Here is a 20,687-nt window from a genome sequence, read left to right on the forward strand (position 1 = left end):
GATGGTCTTTGAAAGTATTGATGATCGAATTCCTCTCTGACAAAGAATTTAACACTCGCGAATATTTGCATAATCTATCTTAAACACGTTCAGTCCATGTAAATGAAACTTTTTTCTTCTAATCATTAATCTTAAAGCTAATATCGTCTAAATTTGTATATTTCGACTCTACATATGCGTTATTAGATAAAAATTTCACTTTGTTGCGTTGTAAAATCTAAGTTCACTGTCGCCGTGAACCACTTAAAATTCAATGTTTATCTACATGATGTTATGTAAAGGTTTCACCTGCGTCAAGTGACGGGTTCTTGGGCAGGCATGTTGTATATTAATGTGGCGACGCAAAGCGTTAATCATGACATAGCGATGGAAGTATGCATGAATACATGGAACACCGCGTCAACTGACCGGAGAACCGACGTGCAACTTAATATTGTTACTTTAATTAAAATAATTATAGTAGTCCATTTAAATAAAGCGTGTCTCCGCATAGTGTAATATTTGTGAAAGCAAGAATGCATAAATGCATACTGTTACGGCTTTCGTGTTGGCTTTCAGGTTTTCAAATATAGAACATGAAAATAAATGTCTCTAAATCTAGAACATGAAAATGGCTAACTACAAATTCAGGAAAAAATTATAAGTTTCAATTATAATTTTCACGTAATTTAAACGAAATTTGTTTAAATTGCAAGTAGGAAGGCTCTGAAAAATCTGTGAATTTTATTGGAAGTCTGTCAAATATAAATGTGAATCGCATCAGCATCGGCAAGCAGAAAATGTTTAACGGAAAATTAAAATGTATTTACCTAATACTGAATGAATTTGAATATTTTGCAACAATAATTGGCTAATTTGATTGTTTTTAAACGTACATTCTCCGTATTGGACGCTTGTCAACACAACTCGCTACGTGCGTTATGACTAAGCTCGGTACTTGTATTATGTATACATACTCGTACATAATGTAAAGCGTTAACAAGTCGCTCGTCGCCTTGATTAGTACTTCCCATTCGCGCAGATTCTAGGCCTTTGTGTCGTGGACGAGCCCCGCGTGTTCGGAGCCGCATAACGGAAAAAGCCCCACCAGATAAATTATATTACTATAGTATTGATTACACATATGAACTTGTCAAATGACACGTGACTTCAAGATTAAAGGTAGGTCAAACCTATTTTTCCCTGCTTAATAATGGAAAGAACCCGAAACTAACTGTTATACAAGAGTCCTAAAGGTTGTCCAGAATAAATGCTACAGTCACATGACGTCATTACTACTACGTGGTTACTATCTGTAGCAGTGATCAAGCGTCGAGTTAACGAATTTATTTTTCCAAGAGTCTGAAACTAAATTGATCATTCATATTCATTTATTCACACTCCTATTCATATACCTACGTCAGTGGTTAAAATATATACATTACTATAATTTCAAAGTATTTATTAATTCTCTTCTGCCCAAGTTTGTAACTAGGGGCAAAGGAAATGACGTAGACTTAGCGAAATTCAACATTTTAGGATCCGCAAGAAATAAACTTTCGTTTTTGGATTATTTAAATAAACAACTTTACATAATAACTAAATCGATACTAATGCGGATTTGTTGTTGCTTCTTTCTAGGCGATTAGTTGTGAAATAAGCGTCATCTGAATAGAAACTAGTCAAGTTAATTGCTCATTTATGTGAAATTATGATGATTGATTTTATTGAATATTGTAATAGTTCAGGGGTAGCAACTATGCTTGCATCAGTTATTCTATATAAGGTGATAAAAGTTTTGTTTTGTTTACGTTAAAGGCTTGAAATTATAAAACCCTATATTATGTAATTTAAAAATTGACCTTTAAAAGAATGTATCCGCAGATGATTTTATCTAGGGTCTTTGAACGCAAATGTTACTTATTCTTTTCTTTTTAATTCCAGACATTTTAGGTAGGTACAAAAACGTTTACCTGTCTACCGTCCTTCACTCATCTTTGCACTGTTCATTTCACGAATATTATTAACAAAACATAATTAAAGTCGACTTCGATTGGGAAGAAAATTAAACACTTGATTATACAAAAATTTATACAATTACAAAAATGATGCAATTCATTTTATTCCATTAAAAATATTTTGAATTCATGGTAAACGAGTGTAGAATACCTATTGATCACCTAACCAAACAATAATTATTGCTAAACTAAACGTGGGAAATTAAGAAATGACTTAATTCAAACACGTCAAGCAAAAGATATGTGTGTCATACGTGTAATTTTATTGTTGGATGAGAAATTGGACTCAACATGTGACTTCAATTGCACTTGGTCTAAACAAATTGTAGAAGTGCTAGTGGTGTTATTCCGCTTCTGCGTACTAATGAATGTCTAGGATTTTGTGCACGTATTTACAGAACAGTTTTTTATGCTATAATTAATTTACTATCAGAAAACAACGTTACTACAAAATATAATCTTTACTACAAAAAACTGACGTTCCTGGAGAGGGGGGGTAACAAGCCAGATTCTAAAATGGCAAAATTACAATAATTTCCTATCAAATACAAAAATTGGTTGAAAAGCCTCGAAGTCATCTTGTGCTTTCTTAACCAGAACTAGATTAAGAGAGAGGAATAAGGCAGTAACTAATCCGACTATGTGTGACTAGGAACGCACAACAAACAATGCTAGTATGTTTTTTAATACGCAATATTAATAAGCATTACAGTGGAATGAGTCCAAAGTTCTATCATTGAATTGGTTAATGACTGTCCGGTTCCTGCGTCGACGAGACAGTCATCGATGTGCCTTACCGTCGTCACACATTAACCAATGAGATGGTATGTAATCGCAATTACCCGGAACGGATGAATTAGAGGATAGCGGGCCTTTTGTTGCCCCATTTGCTGGGAGTACAAGGTTTTGTGGAACGCATGATACATGTAATCAATGCATTTCTTTTCTTTTTGGGTGCGCAATTTGAAAGGTTTCGCTGGGAGTACGTACAAGATTTTTAGGAGTTGTTCGTTATATCTCATCAATATTCTTCCTTTTTGGGTTATGCTAATTTAAAGTCTCTATTTTCTCTATTTTCATATTTTACTTTTTGATTTATAGAGATATTCATAATTTTGGCTTTTTGGATTTGGGTACCTAATGCATTAGACATCAGAGAAGCAGCACCTAGTTATTTATCGTGCTCTTTATTGAATTCATTTTTAGATAGGTATGTATCAAAATGGACCAGGGGACTCTGAAACTTAATAGGTACCAACTTATATCAAATCTGGTAACGAACAAACTTAACAAAATTTTGGTCAAGACTACTCAATTAAAATACATGATGTATAAAACTGAAAACGAAATCTATTGTTAATTAAATGCAATTAAACTTATCTCTGAAGTATGTTAAACACGAGTTAATTTCATCAGATTTACTAATGTCATTCATAAAATACCTATGGGATTTTTCAATTAATTGTTTTATAGAACACATTATAATCTTATTTTATATTACTCATTGATAGCAGATATTCTGATTCTTTGAAGAGGGATTAATTGAGTTTATTAATGGTATTTGAATGAGTGTGGTTTTAATAATGTGAAAATAACGACCATAGATTAAAATTGCGTCAAATGAAACATACGTGTATAATGCGCGGCGCGTGGCTAATATAATTAAAATTAGATTATCCTATTAAAGTTGATTAGAAGGATCATAATTATTTCTGTATTAAATAATAAATATATTATTTGTGCAAAATAAGCAAGCTGAAAATTTACAGTTTTTTGCTTATTATAATATGTACTTATAACATATATCAAATGCGTAACATTTTGACCTTATAGTATATTTTATGATAAAACTAGCGACCCGCCCCGGCTTCGCACGGGTGCAATGCTGATACTAAATACACTACAGAAAAACTGTGAACGTTGTATATAAAAAACATAGCGGCCCGCTTCGGCTTCGCACGGGTATAAAATAGATATAGCCGGGTGGCCGGCCGGTACCGCCGCAAACGCTACGTCCCGCAATTTTTAAATCTGTAATATCTTCGAAAATATTCACTTAAATCATACGGTGTAAAGGGCCATATAATTACACTGGCACATATTAATCCTTAACCAATTAAATACCTTGAATACATTGTTCATTTAATATAGATCTCTATATTAAATGAACAATGTATTCAAGGTATTTAATTGGTTAAGGATTAATGCTGTATTGGTTAAAATCGCATCGAAAATTAGCCATTATTTGTCGTAAAAAGTAAATGACAAAAAAAAGTTATTGTGGGTCAGCCATAAGAGATAGACATATACCATCGCGGACTTTTCTGTAGACCTTTTCAATGTGTATAATACTTAGTACATTATTTTGATAAAACTCGTAGGGTTCAGCCTGCGTTTTCAAAAAAATGTAATTTTTTACGACATCACATTAGAAACCTCGAAAATAACAGTACTTCTCCACTATTTAATGGATGTTATTATACATATAAACCTACCTCTTGAATCACTCTATCTATTAAAAAAAACCGCATCAAAATCCGTTGCGTAGTTTCAAAGATTTAAGCGTACAAAGGGACATAGGGACATAGGGACAGGGAAAGCGACTTTGTTTTATACTATGTAGTGATGTACTGATTGACGACTTCACGAATTCCTTTTTTTTGGAATCCCTTGGTTATGTAAATAATAACATTTGGTTCTTGGACAAGGTTAGCCTGCTAATGATGAAAAATATTTGACACTAAAAATCAATATGTGCGTATTAATAGTTTAAATCAATTCTGGAGATGCGTAATTCACAAATAATTTATGGTCATTGTTTATAAATATAATTTTGATTGAATTTATTAGCATATAACACGCATATTGGCTAAATAGCCTCTAATTAAATTTAAATATCTCTTAGAAAACATGTTTTGTAACTTTATAAGAAATAAATTAATGATTATTTTAAATAGCTATAATAAGAATTTAGAATCGCGAACGACGCTAGTATTGGCAGGTTTTAAGCGTTAACATGATGGTGGTTTGTAGTTTCGGTTCATTAAAAAAAGATGAATTCATAGACTGAAGCCGGTTCAGACATTGAAATTGGTAATATAAAGGCCGAATATTCTAATTTACACACCGTTAGATTAGAGCTAAACATACATGTGACACGTGATCAAAAAGCTATTAGGAATTGTAAATTACAAATCTCGTATATGTATTTATAATCATTTAACATAGTATCACAGGCTATATCAATGATCTGATGAGTGGACTTCCTTTAATGTGAATTCTTATTGCGTATTTGCACCTTGACGTAAAATGATGGTAATCATGTATCAAAACAAATGATATGTACCAGTGTTTATAAAACGATTTCTGTATTTCTCAAAAGTGCGACCAATTGATATTTCCAAGAATCGGTTCCATGTACTACGTATTTACTTATTACAGTGACGTGTGAAGAAAGTACCTAGTGTTGTATGCGGTGCGATTTAGATATTTATATTTTGTGTTTGAAGGTTAAATTAAAACGTGTTATTGAAGCGCTTATTAATTTCCTTCACAATATTAAATTACTTTTTCTGTCAAAATTTCTAGAGCAAGATCCCAGGGCCGCCAGACCTCAACTACATATTTTCTAACGGGAGAAAATAGAGATAGAGTTAGAGAGCTTGTTTTTCCTATAGCCATCGAGGTTAGATCTTAGATCATCGAGTCAATTGCACGACTCATGATGCGAAGCATCAGAGAGTGCTTTACGATCGAAAATTTTTTTTCATTAATGTTCTTGAACCTACGTGAAAACATATGTTTAAACTGTAAAGGCAAACATTTAATTCATATATTTCCAAATCGGCATATTATGTGAAAACACTCAAATATAAAACCTTGTAGAGCTGCTATATGTTCATCATTAACGCAATATATTTTAGATTACTGTATTATAATAGAGTACTACAAAAATAATAACATGTAATTTATTAAAGTATAATATTTAAAAAAGGTTATAAATGAAATTAAATTTATTATATGACAAATAGCCCAGCTAGTTCATGAACTAGTCAATGCAAGGTTAATATTGAAATTAAGTACTATAATAATTTAGACAAAAATAATATTTTCTATACTCGTTTCCATTTAATTATACATATAATAAAGAATATGTAATGTTATCTGAAAAATCCGTAACAAAACACGCACTGGAGTGATTTATATAAAATTTTCCACGTTCTTGTATGTAGAACTGGGTTGCACGGAAGTATAGTATGCTAAGAAGGTGAGCCAGTCGCGGATTTGTTATTCTTTGCACAATTGGATGGCTGTAAATCGACGATGATCATTATATCACTCTACCAAAACATCAGAACGTTACGTAATATTATTACAAAGAAATTAAATAAAATTCAGACATGAAACTATGGATGAACCTTGGTTGAGGTATCATTGAGCTGTATTTTATGCTGTGTTTACTCGGAAATCACTATATTTAAATATACGCAGTATGTGATTTTAATGACCTACCTTAACTAAATACCATGAATTATAATGGATATAAATTGTGTAATGAACTTTTATATTAATATTCTAATAATAGTCTTGATATATGGTTTATTGGTTGTTTATTAACTACTATTATTTTCAGTTAATTCTCATAATCAAGTAAATAATTAAAAGACGTATTTCTAGTATTAAGCTTAAGCTATTAATCTAGTTTGACTTTATTGTAGTAGCTATACTTATAGGTATAGGTATACCTAGTACCTAGTGGCTAGTATGGAGGCAGAACAAATTGTACCCAAATTGTAAATACACAATGTCGTAACCGGCAGCACGTGTAAATCGAAAATACTTTATAGGTAAATATCTCTTGATAGATAGTTACGAAACTATGTACGTTATATGTAATAGAGGTGAAGGGCCGGGATAAAGCGCATGTCTAGACGTCGCTGGTTAAAATAATACAGGCGGGGTGCACGGAGCCCTCGGGATGAAATACCCGGTCCAGACCTGTTCCCGACTAATGAGCGTGCTATTTAAAGTCAAAACGCAATACTATAAAGGTTTTATAGAATAAAAACGATCATAGAGGTAAATGCACCTTCGCTCAGGTAATGTGATCTTAGAACGCGTTCGAACGCTATAAATAGACTAGGGATAAGGGAATTCGTTCCAGTTTTTGCTAGGACATAGAAGAAGAAGGACAATAATCCATTTGAATTTATAAGGACAGGTTCAGGTTTTTATAAGTTACGATGCTACTAATTTTACTTGTTCGTAAAGCGTATTTGAAGCTGATATAAAAACATAGGTATTACAGGTTGTACAATGTACATGCCAAGGTGTAATGTATGCTGATGTATCTTTTTGTTTTATTTTATAAATTACAGAATGTAAGTATTCAGCAATCTTTTATGACATGACATTAAATTTTATATAAAAATAAGAACAACAATTAATTTGCCTGTTGAATGCAATCTTATATTTTCTTAATTTTCATAAGTAAATACAAGAAAATAAAAAAAGTGGCAAAAACATCCACTTTTATGTTTGAAATTCCTTAAAATATCTTCGTGTAATTAAATTTAATTGTGTATTAATTAATCTGTATAAAAATATTTTTTAATACATGATACGTCTTTTTTAATTTACTTGATAAACAGAACTTGTTCTTTATCTTGGTTTTCCAAAACGCTTATTTAGGATATAGGCACATAATTTGAGGTTTCGTTTTACTACTTTTTTATACAGAATAATAACAGTGAATGTTTTTGACATTGGCTTTATTTCTCTTCTGACCCTATATTTGACAACACATGTGCCTGATAAGGATAGAAACCTGATACCTATTTAGAAGAATATGTACCTGATACTTATTTAGAAAAATACAAAGACATTTTTTTTGCTTTTTAGCTTATTAATTTATTAAAACATGACATATTCAGATTATAATTTTTATGTATACCCTATTTACCACCTACAGTTTAAATAGTTAATTCAAACAAATATACATAACTGAATGGTTCTATAGTTTATTTTGTAACGAGTTTAAATATCAAGAACTCTCCGTGTAAAGTAGGTATATTGTGTGTAAATAGAAAATGGCTCCCGGTGAAAAGATATAAATAAGTACATATTTCTATATTTACTTATTCATAACTATTTTGAATACCTAATAAAGATTTATATTTGTATTTAACATACGATAATCCTAGTAACATGTTATAGTCCGTAGAGCTGAAAAAGGTAAAGGTAAGGTTGTTGGATTCGTTATTCCATGAGAGTTTTATTATATCAAAAAAATAAATTATGATAAAATGATAACATTAGTACCAAATAGTTTGCACGTGTAATATGATAGGAGTATTTTGCTAAGTTCTTGGCTTATATATACATATAATTTATACAAGCTAATATTTACTCTAATGACGAAAGTGTTCTAATGGTTCACTACCATCTAAACAAATAAAATGAACCTGTAATTTACTTTGAGTTACATATTGAAGATTTCTACAGATAAATTGAAGAAATTTGTAATATTCAAGTATTATTCTTATGTGCCAGTGAAACAAATTCAAAAAATATTTTTTTATAAATTACTCTCTGTTGGATATTGGTTGGGTTACCTATTATTGATTCATGAACATTGAACAAAATAATTATACCTAATGATTTTATTTTCATTTTCACAATTAAATATTAATATTTATTATAATACAGAATTTTTAATTCTGCAAACATAATATCACATTCTATAAAATCTCCAAATAATCTACGGCCGACGGAAAAGTATTTAAAATACCGCAGACAGTAAACTTTTACTTTTTTCATTGAATTTATTCAGAGAGGGTAGCACATCGTTGATCGTAACCACTTTCGTACACAAAGAGCCCTATACATTGTTAATGGAATAATAATATATCGTGATTTTATACAAATGGACTGAAAATTGAAAAGACACGTTGCGCTCACGACAGATTATTTAAAATAATAATGGTTTTGTTTGCAGAAGTCATATTTGTTTTGTTTTAAATAACGCTAACTACGCTTATCGTAAATGTGTGTTTTTTTAGTGTATTACCTTTTATTTAGTGTAACAAAATACAATTTAAATATTAGCATTTTAATTTGTGATGTAGTAAGAAGTAATGTTTAAATTTGATCTAAATGATGTAGCTATTATTAATTAGAAAAAAAAGTAAGTTTATTATGACTAGATTTGACAATGTGTGTCGTAATTCGTATTTATTAATCTACCCTCGGTATATATCTCTACAATAAAATAAATACGTAGTTACACCCGATTTATATAGATCACACCGTGCTGCAATTTTTACAAGTAAAATATATTTTGCTAACGTTTGACTATGACTGATTTAAACTTCTTTATTTTTCATTACCTTGTGCTATAAGGTCGTCATTTGTAAATTGAATCGGTTAAATATGACACTGTTCACATGGATATGCTAAACGTCTCAGTAAGCAGTGATCACGAAAACACAGTTTAAAATTTCAACAGCTTACAACGTAAAGAACATAAATATTTTTGCGCACTTACTTTTCCAAACGATCGCCGAGCTTATCCGAATGATGGTTTTCTTTAGGTTTCGTGAGATCGGCGTCATATAGGTCCCTCTTGTAGCCCCGCCAGAACGTCGGCATCATCCACATGAACCATGTTTTCGAAAAAATATTTGCTCTTTTGTAATTGTTGGTTTTCTTTTCACGATTTTTCGGTGGAATTTTCATGGGATCGCTCGGGCTTTTATTTCCACTGACCATTTTGAATGATTATTTAGAACTCGCAACAATAATGTTTGTAGGACGCGATTTACACGAACGTCAAAACGAAAAATTTAAAAAAGGAATATCATTTTTATCTAGACAGTCCTAAACCGCGGTGCTGGCGCTAGGCCGGGGTGCGCGAACGCAGAGCGTCTGACTGTTGACGACACGACCGAACGCTAACCTCCTTCCACTGAGTGCGCGCGCCGAGTGATCTCGTTTATATGAAGCGACAGCACTTGAGCGGCGCCAGCGTCTCGTTCCCCGGTGGCTCTTGTTCTTCGCAGCCTCATTAGCGCTATTAACTTTACTGCAGAGCTTTCCGTGCTAACTTTTTCCTCATCTCCAATGTGTGGTGATCTAGAGGTCACTCCCCACGTATTAGTTGGCAAGATGAATCTCCCACATTTCTTAAGATAGCAAAATGTTTGCTTCGTAAGTACCTACTACAGGAATCTTGAATTATTAATTTAACTCATAAAGGAAGATTTCACCTGGATATAAAATATTTTACTTATTTTTATTATCTGCCTAATATGTAAATTAACCGCTAATATTAGTTTTCTGATATTATTGTGGTAATCCTATCGATCCTATCGATTGAAAAATTATGTAGACACACTTGAGAAAGTACTAGTGGTTTTTAGTTTTCGATAAATACCATTTATATTTGATAAACGACTATAATTTTCGTCAGATAATTGCCTTATAAAAGTTAATAAATGGTCGAAAATATTATGTCACCAAACGTTTCTAGAACTTATCTATTGAAATCAAACATAAAAATTAAAACATAATTTTTAATGATAGTTTTAAACAGTAAACAAACTATAAAATAGCAAGTTCATAATGTTATAAAATCAATAAAAAATAATTACAATCGTGTATAATCATATAAAACAATACATTTGCATGTATGTATTTATTTTGTAAGCAATATCATATAATCCTGAACTAATTTAATCCGTTACTTACAAGTTACAATGTAACTGTGTCAGGAGAGATCTTGAATGAAGTCCGTTTGAGGAAGATGATAAATTATTATTGTTAATTTAGAAATTTATATAAAGGGAAGTAGATGTTCTATTACTAAACATTATAAACAAAACACAAATAAAAGAAATATATTAATAATTTTTTCGTAACATTACGGTTTCTAATAATGTAACGCCAAAGCATAATAATATAAAAGGTGATTCTAAAATATATTTTTTATTTGATTATTATACCTACACTCATACCTTATGAATCTTAATATTAACAGCAATGCACAAACCGGACATATACCTAACTAATCATTTCTCTAAAAAAAATCTAAAAATTAAATCATCTTGTCTCATTAACATGTGTTTATAAAGGGCAGTTCACGGAATAGGTATTATAGAAAATTCTAAACAAACAAGTTGTCGATATTCTAATTAATTTTTTATTAAAAAATTCTTCTAGATCTGGTGTTGTGGTTTATGTATAATTAGGTGATTAAGATAAAAAACTTATCATAAAACATACGCAGATGTATTGAATTACCATATTAACCGACACTCTTTGACAGAAACGGAGGCACATTGAGGGTCTCAATTATTCAGACTATGAATTCTCGTGTCCTCTTGCGTGTGTTTTGTGGTAACTGGTATGGATTATGGGGCAGATAGATTTTGCATCTCTTTCACTATCCTTTACGAACACGGAGAAAATCATCTAATAATCACCTTCTGTATCCTGGCAGACCAAAGTTTTCTTTTAGTTAGACCCCTCGGTTCTATCCTCCAAGGCCTAGGCGGTGCGGTGGCACAATGCGTTCTACTATTTTTTGTTGTCGTAATCTCAACGTTCGCGTTGGTCGCTCACAGATTTTTCTTCAATAGGAGTGACAAAATGCCGGAGGAGAAAAGGAAACACGATGAATATTCCATGGGTGGCTTTTCCTTAAAAATAATCCAGGAATAAACGAATTACTATAAATCTATAAAGATTTAGAACTTTAAATTTTATGGATAAAAAATACGCAACGAGTTGACAAAATTCTTTGGTTAGAAGTGCAAAAGACATATTACGTTAGGTACATAATATGTCTATCTTCTTCCTCAAATTACTCTTGAAGATTGAAAAAGACTCTTACTGACTTTCTGACTTGAAGAAAGATGTTTATGCCACAATGTTCATTTGCTCAACAGTTCAAAGAGACAATGTTTGAAGAACTATAATTAAAGACAATAATAATATGTGTCCCAAAGATCTATAATCTATATTCTGTAGTATGTACAATACACTCTTTATATTAACATTTAACTACTTCAACATGTGCATGTGCCATTTTTTTTGCTTACAAGAATAATTAATCTGATTGAAAAACTTACAACCCCTTGACCACCGAGCGGCCCGATCGGGCCACGACACAATAGATTTTCTATTGTGTCTGTGATTCCGGGGGCTGAGGCTATAATATACAATGTGAACTTTTTATAGCTTGGAATTTACTTGGCGTTTCCTTATCGTATATTATTAATGAAATCGACGATTAATATTACTTCATACATAAATATTTGAAATGTATTTTGATTTCAATGTGCTACGGAACTGCTTATAGAATATCAAACAATTATCTTCGCTGTAGTCACATAATTTATGTTGGTACTTTTTATTGGTTTATCGAATTATCAGCTTCTTCTATCTAGACGCCTATGCCAGAGAATAAACAGACTCTAAAAATAAGGTCGCAAAATTAAACACCAATACCTACATAGTACAAACAACATAGTCGGAATTTTTTTTTGATTTGATAACAAAAAATATTCTTATCGCTCTTATTAACAGATGCAGTAACGAGATGAAGATAGCACGTAACTGTGACTCGTCAACTTGATTGCATTTATATTGATTCAATATAATAAGTATCGTCTACAAAAATTTGCCGTATAGATTATATAACTTCGATTAGGTCAATAATTAAACGTTTGTTGTTTCAGAAAATCACGTTATATAGGTACGTTGTGATGATTATATACTTCGATGATGATGATTGCATCATTTATTTGTAACCCCCACATATTATGCATATAAACGTTATAAACTGCATTGTTATTTATCCTCATTCTAACATCAATTCAGTGTTATTGTTACATATTATCACGTTCTTAATTTTTTATAATTTCAGACTGTTATAAATAAAACATGTTTGATACAAGACGGAAGTTCTTCCGTTTAAATACAAAATATAATAGATGCTAACACGTTACATTAAAAACATCAGTATTTATGCGTAAAAATATTATGCAGCTTTCTGAATAAAGTCTTTGTTGTCTTTATCTCGCTGACTGATTACGCGTGGTTTTTGTTTTCTATTGAGAAATACCAGAACACAGCGGAATTAATTCATCCAGTGTATTAAAGTTGTAGGTACATATATATAATATATAAAAATGTATTGTCGGAATGAGTATTGAGTTTGTTGAATTAAGCGTAATTGTGGTCAAGATTGATATCAGGTTGAAATTATATTGTGTATTCAGAAACACAGTTTTCGTAGTACCAACCAACAATATGTTATTGTCACAGTATATATAATGCTTATTTAATCTTAACTTCCAGAATAATGGCGACCATTAAATTTTTGGCACGTTGAGAGTGAATTTTCCAGGTCGCGTCATGGCAATGATACGTCATGGAGTATGGCGACGATTTTGGTATCTTGAACCTTGCCAAAGAAGTTTCACTACTGACACGTGTACTCGGCACACAGCTCTTTTTTATTATTTATGGTGATGATACTTATCTACGGTTATTGCTACGGTCGTATTTAGTGTTTTTACAAATAGATTAGACTATCTTTCCGCCCACGGCTTCGTTTTTCAAAGAAAAACCCACATAGGTCCCGTTCCCGTGGGATTTCCGGGATAAAACCTATGTGTTAATCCAAGTTACTCTCTATATCTGTGCTAAATTTCATTGTAATCGGTCAGTAGTATTTGCGTGAAAGAGTGACAAACATACACACCTAAACAAACACATTAATCCATCCTCACAAACTTTCGCGTTTATAATATTAGTAGGATAGGATAGGATTCGCACATGACTTGTTTACAAAATTTACTGGGCCTACGTCACATAACATCTAGTACGTATATCTAATGGGCCTCCGTCTTGGATGAGATATTTTGCGTATTTGGATAGATCACATGACAATTTATATAAAGAAATTAGTCCAAAAAACTAAAATGTTTAAACAGGTTTATTGTTTACAACGGAAATGTAGCCACTGTGTTAAAATTCTATATCTAATAATATCTTCAAACTCGAATAATCTATGCCGAAAACGTCGTAATCAATATTTGAATGTTTACCTAACTTAGGGGGCGTCCATAAATTACGTAAGGTGTTTTAGGGGGGGGAGGGGATCGAGTCATATCTCATCTAACCTTACGTCGCGTTGGGGAGAGGAGGGGTTTCAGCAAATATCACGCAATTTTTTTCCCGATTGTAACAAAACAAATTGTACCTACTCTTTTGGTCCATTTAATCAATTAAAAAAATTGAAAAAGCGCCTCACGTAATTAATGGACACTCCCTTATTTAGTTCAATACATAATTCTACACAAATATTTACATGATATTTTTAATAACATCTGGTCTGGTTTGGATTTCAGTGAATATGGAACAGGTACATATATATTATTGACATTATGAAATAAAATACATTCGTAATATTTCTAAAGATTGATTAAATTTTGCCAAACTTTACATAAATGTACAGAGAGTTCGATGTATTTTGGCTCTCGAGGTTTTATTGGATTCCTTTTTTGACATTGGGTACATTTAGGTACATTTGCATTATAAAACATTAATTAAAAAGATAAAAAATAATGGTGTTGGTGCTAAATTGCACATTTTATTTTTTATTTCTTCAAATCAATTAACTATCTAAAAAACCAAATAAAATCTCAATGAGCGATACTTATTTTGAAATTCATAACATTCAAAGACATTTTTCCAAAAATTAAAAAAATCGTAGAAAGCATTGCATTTGGCGATATTTTATTAAATTAGTTTTAACTTATAAGAATTTTCGCTGCATTGCATGTTTGTTTTGCGTGTGAAAAGAAACGCTGATCGTGCTTTACAGTCACGGCCGCGCGGATCATTCATTGTAGTGGCAGTAAAACCTTAAACTTAGACATAAATGACATAGTAGCACATAATAACACCAAGAATAACACGGTCACTAAATCCGCTTTATATTTTGATTGATAAATACTTTTTAAAATTAATAATAAGACTTTTTTAACATTTTCTTTCGCGGTTAATGTAATTATGAATTTTTTTGGTGGACTCGTTTTTGGTGCATCGACTTCTGATTAGGTTCAGTAGGAATATCTACAGATATTCAATACTTTTCTACGAAATTTGATACAATTCCTAAACACAAGTACTGTAATACCTATCTACGTATGACATATTCTTGGTAAAGATTCCTTTAAACAGTAGTAAATCTTTAATGGCTTTGTCTATATCGTAATGATTATTTATTATATAATACTACATACTAAATATTTATTCGAGATATAAATGTGTGTAAATTATCTTAACACACCATACATTCCATTGAACAATTAAATAATATATAGAAAAACGATTAAAACATAATTAGTACATTATTTAGTCTTTATTCATTATTCATTGTTTTATATTTATTAGGAATGACGTACCTTCTAAACATATCTACACAATATAGACTGTTATAGACTACAGTCCCATGCCAAAATATAGATGGATTATTTGAACCACCAGGTGACGTATAAACAACGATATAAGAGCATAAAATAATACCTAAGATTTAGCACAATGCCGTCACCTGTAAGCTGTCCAACTGAGTGCAGGTGAGAATGGGCCTGGAAACGGGCATCTTTTGGGCGGGAAACGCGAAAGAGTATGTAAGAACCGTTCCCGTAGTTCCGCCCAAAGCAGTGCGACATAACAGTGTGGGGTTTCGGTAGGAATCTGAAATAACCACAACTCCATCCCAGGGAGTCGGAGGTATCTATGCAAAATTTCCCCATTATAAAATAGTGGTGTATAAAGAAGCATGTTCATTGTTCACTCCTACTTGTAAAGATTTGTGTAGACGTAATAAAAGTGTAATATTTTATTATATAAAACGATAATTTTCTTATCAACTCATCTATTTTATCTCTCTGTATTTGAATATTTACATAAATTATTCCGGGTATGCTTCAGTAATCAGTAAGTGATAAACGTTACAAGAGAACGTTTCTATTTATACCTATTACTTACGTCATGTAACGCTATAAAATGATGATACACTTTTTAATATTTTCTTCTTTCTGTCATGATATTATGTAAGATTTTATTTATTTATGATTTAGTGTCTTGTGAAGTTCCGATATTATAATAAGCACTATGATTGTAAAAAGCCATAAATTCCACACAAATAAAACGCACATAAACATCTAAATTATGAAGACTTGATTTTATTTCATCTATCCATTTGAAAAGATATCTGTTGATGAAGCTAGTAGGTACCTAGATACCCTTAAGTTTTAATTCAAATCACATAGAAAGAAAAGATAGCATAGTAGTTAAATACAAATTGTTATACCTACATACATCTATTTTATTCTTACAGTTCCACAGAATGTTATATTTGATACAGTCTAATTTAATTTCGAGCGTTGATAATGATTAGAATTTCCAATTGCAGTTACACTACATATTATTTAGATTTATGTAACATCAATTAAAAATTCTAAGCAATGCTTGTTAACATATTGTATATCGATTATCCATAAGTAATTAATTATTGTTTCCATGTAATCGATATGTACGTTAATCACGATTTATGTATAACTAGCTGCTCGCTCCGACTCCTCCTGGGTAGTTTGTTTATAAGTCTTTTTTATTTTGTCAGTTTTACGATTTATTTTTTGGGTTATCTCATATTTTTTTTGTGGTACGTACTCAATCTTGTAAAATGTTACTGATAATAACATGTGTTACACTTTAGTCTCTTAATGCTCATACATGATAGTCAATTCCTTTCTAAACTATTAGTTGTTATTATATTACAGACACTTCTTTCAATAATTGTAATATTAAATCACGAATCACGAGTATACTCTGGTACATCACGTATTAACGAAATGCCTGCAATACGTGATATTTATTGCAGATCGTATGTACTTGGGGGTGTGTCAAAGTCACCGTTCACTGGAAAATAGTCAAGTGAGAAATTGTTAAGCAGTTACTACATGTTCCGGTGTTCGTTGATTTGATTGTTATTCTAGTGTGCAGTGGGGTCATCATACTGAATGGTGACAATAAGTACAATGTGGCTATTGACGACCCGTGTGACGGCAGGCAGCGTGTCTGCCACTTGTAGCCGGCCTCAATAGGGCAGCGGCCAGCAGCCAGCAGCGATTCCATCGATTTATTTATTTTTAAAAAACATTCTAGAACGTTTAGAAATAAATTCATAAAAAAGTATTGAATTTCTAAGAAGGTTCATTGAGTTTTATATTTTTTTATATGTATACTTATCTAGTTTAAAAATAATATTAAATGATCAATATTACGACTTATGACTAATTTATATTTATGTATTTAATACGGCTCCACACGGCATTTAAAAATGAGTGAAAAAAAATTCAGCACATTTTCACAGATAACTTAATGTAGAAATTTTTTGACATAGTCTGTGGTTGAAAAATTGAAAAAAATAATGTAAGTACCTAATTGTTAGGTTATCATTAATTATTACCGGTCCATTTTTAATTTCTAAATAATATTTTTATTTTATACGGATTTATAAAAATTAGAAATTATAATACTTATCTTAATATTTAGTATAAAGTGTTAGAATACAATTATAGCGGTAAAATTTATTATAGGTGGTAGGTTTATAATACATTTCACATAATTAGGAGTATCAAATTCTGAATTCAGTAATTGCCTATAATTTAAAGTATGTGCAATTTATGTATTTATTATAAAATAAGATAAGATAGTGTCTAATCTAGTTCAATTATTTTAAACGGGTAAGTAAATACTACACGTTTCACATTTTCATTAAGTTTAATTAAAAAAAATATGTCTAAAAGTTAAACATTGTTGAATTGATCGCATTGAAAATGAAGACAATACATTTAAGTTTTCATTCATAGAGATCTTTCTGTGATCTGTGGTTTCATTCAATTGTTCATTAATTTGAAATTAATTTATTATCATAAACTTCTACTTCCGCTATCAATTACTGCTTCGATTGTTACAAGTCGGTAAACATTTTATTTTTACTTTTTAGGATTATGAAATATAAATATTTAATTGAATTACGTCTGGCACGTCTCCATGTTTACAAGTATTAATTTTTTTAACGGGAACAGTAATTCAGTCAAATGTGCAAAATGATGTTCGAGCAGACCAATGAAGGTGTGCAAATTTGAGAATGTCATTATGCTTTATACTGTAGATAATTTATATCGAAATTACCACGATCAAGTTCATATTTAACAAACAACTGAACAATAATAGTTTTGATGAGTAAGTGAAACAATATTAGTATTTGTAAATTTTTGAAAGTAAAAAAATAAATAATTAGTTGTATTTTTAACGTAGAAGACAAAAACGACACGCCCAAACTCAACTACCCGTCTTCGCTCAACTCCCTGGAGAACACAGGTGTCCCAAATGTGGGCGCACGTGTGCATCGCTTATTGGGCTACATAGCCATCGTAAGAAGTGCAGTAGATAGGGACTCCTTACCGACTACGATAATAGTCTGAAATAGACGTAAATGGCCAATGATGATGATATAGTCGTATATTTTTTTTGAATGATAATTTGTAGATTTTTTAATTATATTGTTGTGTGGAATGCCAATCGAGAAAAAATCGAGGCGGTTGAAACACTAAACAAACGAATTGACGTGCTTGTGTTTTCCTTATCTACTTGAACTTATTATGATCACGCTCCATATACTTATTGACCATTATATTTTCTGTGGGATGTTTATTTATTTTCTATGGTGAAACAAAATCAGTCCTCACCATTGAGATAATATTAATATGGAGACGACACCGCCTACATCACTTATGTTGCGGTTTTTTTTAATGGTTTTAAAGTGAAACGCATCAAATATGCCTTCGTGTGTGTTACGATATTACACAAATAATACAAATAATACGGAAAAGTGCAAAGGAATAACTTTAATCGGTAAGTACCTAACTAGATAATAATTTTTAAAACTTAGTTAGAGCAAAAAAATGGCGCACAGATTTTGTTCTCGGTGTCTCCTCCATACGTAGTAATATTATCTCAATGGTCCTCACTACAAGATAACATCCAAGTGAAAGTGCGGTCAAAAACATTTCAGAGAATATAGGGATCCTCCGAGCCAGCAAAAGGTTAAAAATTATTTTTCTGTAATAAGTATAAGAAGAATACTTCAACTATATTTCCATAGGCGACCTATTAGGCGACAGGCGCGACAGCGTCATGATTTCCTTGTAATATCCTTGATATAGGTAATCTGTGATATAATGCATAGAATTGTTATGTAACATGGACGTCCTATAATCAATATCAAGATGTGTAAAATTAATGTATTTATTTAAGGTGTGTTTGATCAGACTGGAAAAAACCGAGACTTCAATACTTGTTCATCTGTTATAACGGATCCTCGCTTGATTAATTTTGTCCTCAATTGTCAAGTTAATCCGATCTGTAAGTGAGTACTTGCCATCTCCTATATGCAACATTTAAATTTGTTTATGTTATTGATAAAAGTTTATTTTCAACATTTGATTAGAAAGGTGTTTTGTGACCTTGAGCATATTATGTTACCGATTTAAACCTTTAAATTTCCAAATGCAAAATATTCAAAAAAACTAATATGTAAATTGTATAAAAGGCCTTGTCGCAGGTAAATAATACTACACAAAAATAAAAACAACAACGTAATCTCCGACCAAAAACCTATGCCTCGATCTTTCAGAGGTAGTGTCAAAATCACCTAGCCATTTTGAATTATAATAGCTCCATACAATTAGCTCCATAATATTTTATAGAGATGTTAAAAGATTTAAATTAGAAAACTATAATAATATTATACAATTAGTTTCGATTAACAGTCACTATTTACAAATCTCCAACGATAGATTGCAACAATATAAGGTTAACGCAATAGAATAGCTTTGTATTAGAATATGGGGATATCTTAGCAAAAAAAAAACAAATATTTTGATTATATCTTGCATTGTGAACATTTCCACATAGACATAAAGTCTTCCGAAAGATTTGGTAGAAATGTTATTTCATACAAGTATCGCTTCTCACGAGGGCTTTTTACAGTGGGTACAGAATAAGCATATATAACGCGTTTCATTAAAGAAACGAATCTTCAATGGCTTCTAAAATAGCTGGGTAAAGTAAAATCACTAAAATATATTTGATTTTCCCTATAATACTTTTTATCATAAATTTACCATGACAATAATTATGTATTTGCGATAGTTAATAATATTTTATTGGAATTTGACATACATGTTCTTTGCGAAAAGTTGTTCAGTTTTATGGGCTCATTACGAGTATTATGGGGATTTTGTTGCATTCTGTATACGTGAATATGATAATTCATATAAAAACACAAATACTATAACAAAACAGTTTGTCAACAAGCAAATTAAATTATTTATCCATTTAGGTTATTTTTATTTTCTTTTTTGCTGACCCTACCATATGTCAATGTCAGCTTTGGCTGCCATTTAAGATTCGTTTCTTTAATGAAACGTTACATCTTTATTTTTAATCATTCATTTTTTAGCTTAAACAGAAAATTTAAATTAAAAAACGATTTATGGCTGCGAGAATGATTTATGTTTCTAATGACTATCAAGTTTTAAGTGTCTG

General features: G+C 31.1%; 1 protein-coding gene across 2 annotated transcripts in view; it reads right to left on the minus strand.

Annotated features, from left to right (window-relative positions):
- Positions 1 to 9,988, minus strand: part of LOC149909788 (ATP-binding cassette sub-family C member 4-like) — a 31,763-nt gene extending 21,775 nt beyond the window's left edge. For both annotated transcript variants that reach the window (XM_090119876.1, XM_090119875.1), the window contains exon 1: positions 9,544 to 9,988. In XM_090119876.1, the coding sequence (XP_089976002.1) occupies positions 9,544 to 9,767 (224 nt within the window). In that variant the 5' untranslated portion in view covers positions 9,768 to 9,988. The remainder of the gene's footprint in view (positions 1 to 9,543) is intronic.
- Positions 9,989 to 20,687: the final 10,699 nt, after the last annotated feature.

This window comes from Colias eurytheme, chromosome 3 (genome assembly GCF_061535395.1).
Source record: "Colias eurytheme isolate Ceu_HAF_F1 chromosome 3, ilColEury1 Martin Lab GWU primary, whole genome shotgun sequence".
NCBI lineage: Eukaryota > Metazoa > Arthropoda > Insecta > Lepidoptera > Pieridae > Colias > Colias eurytheme.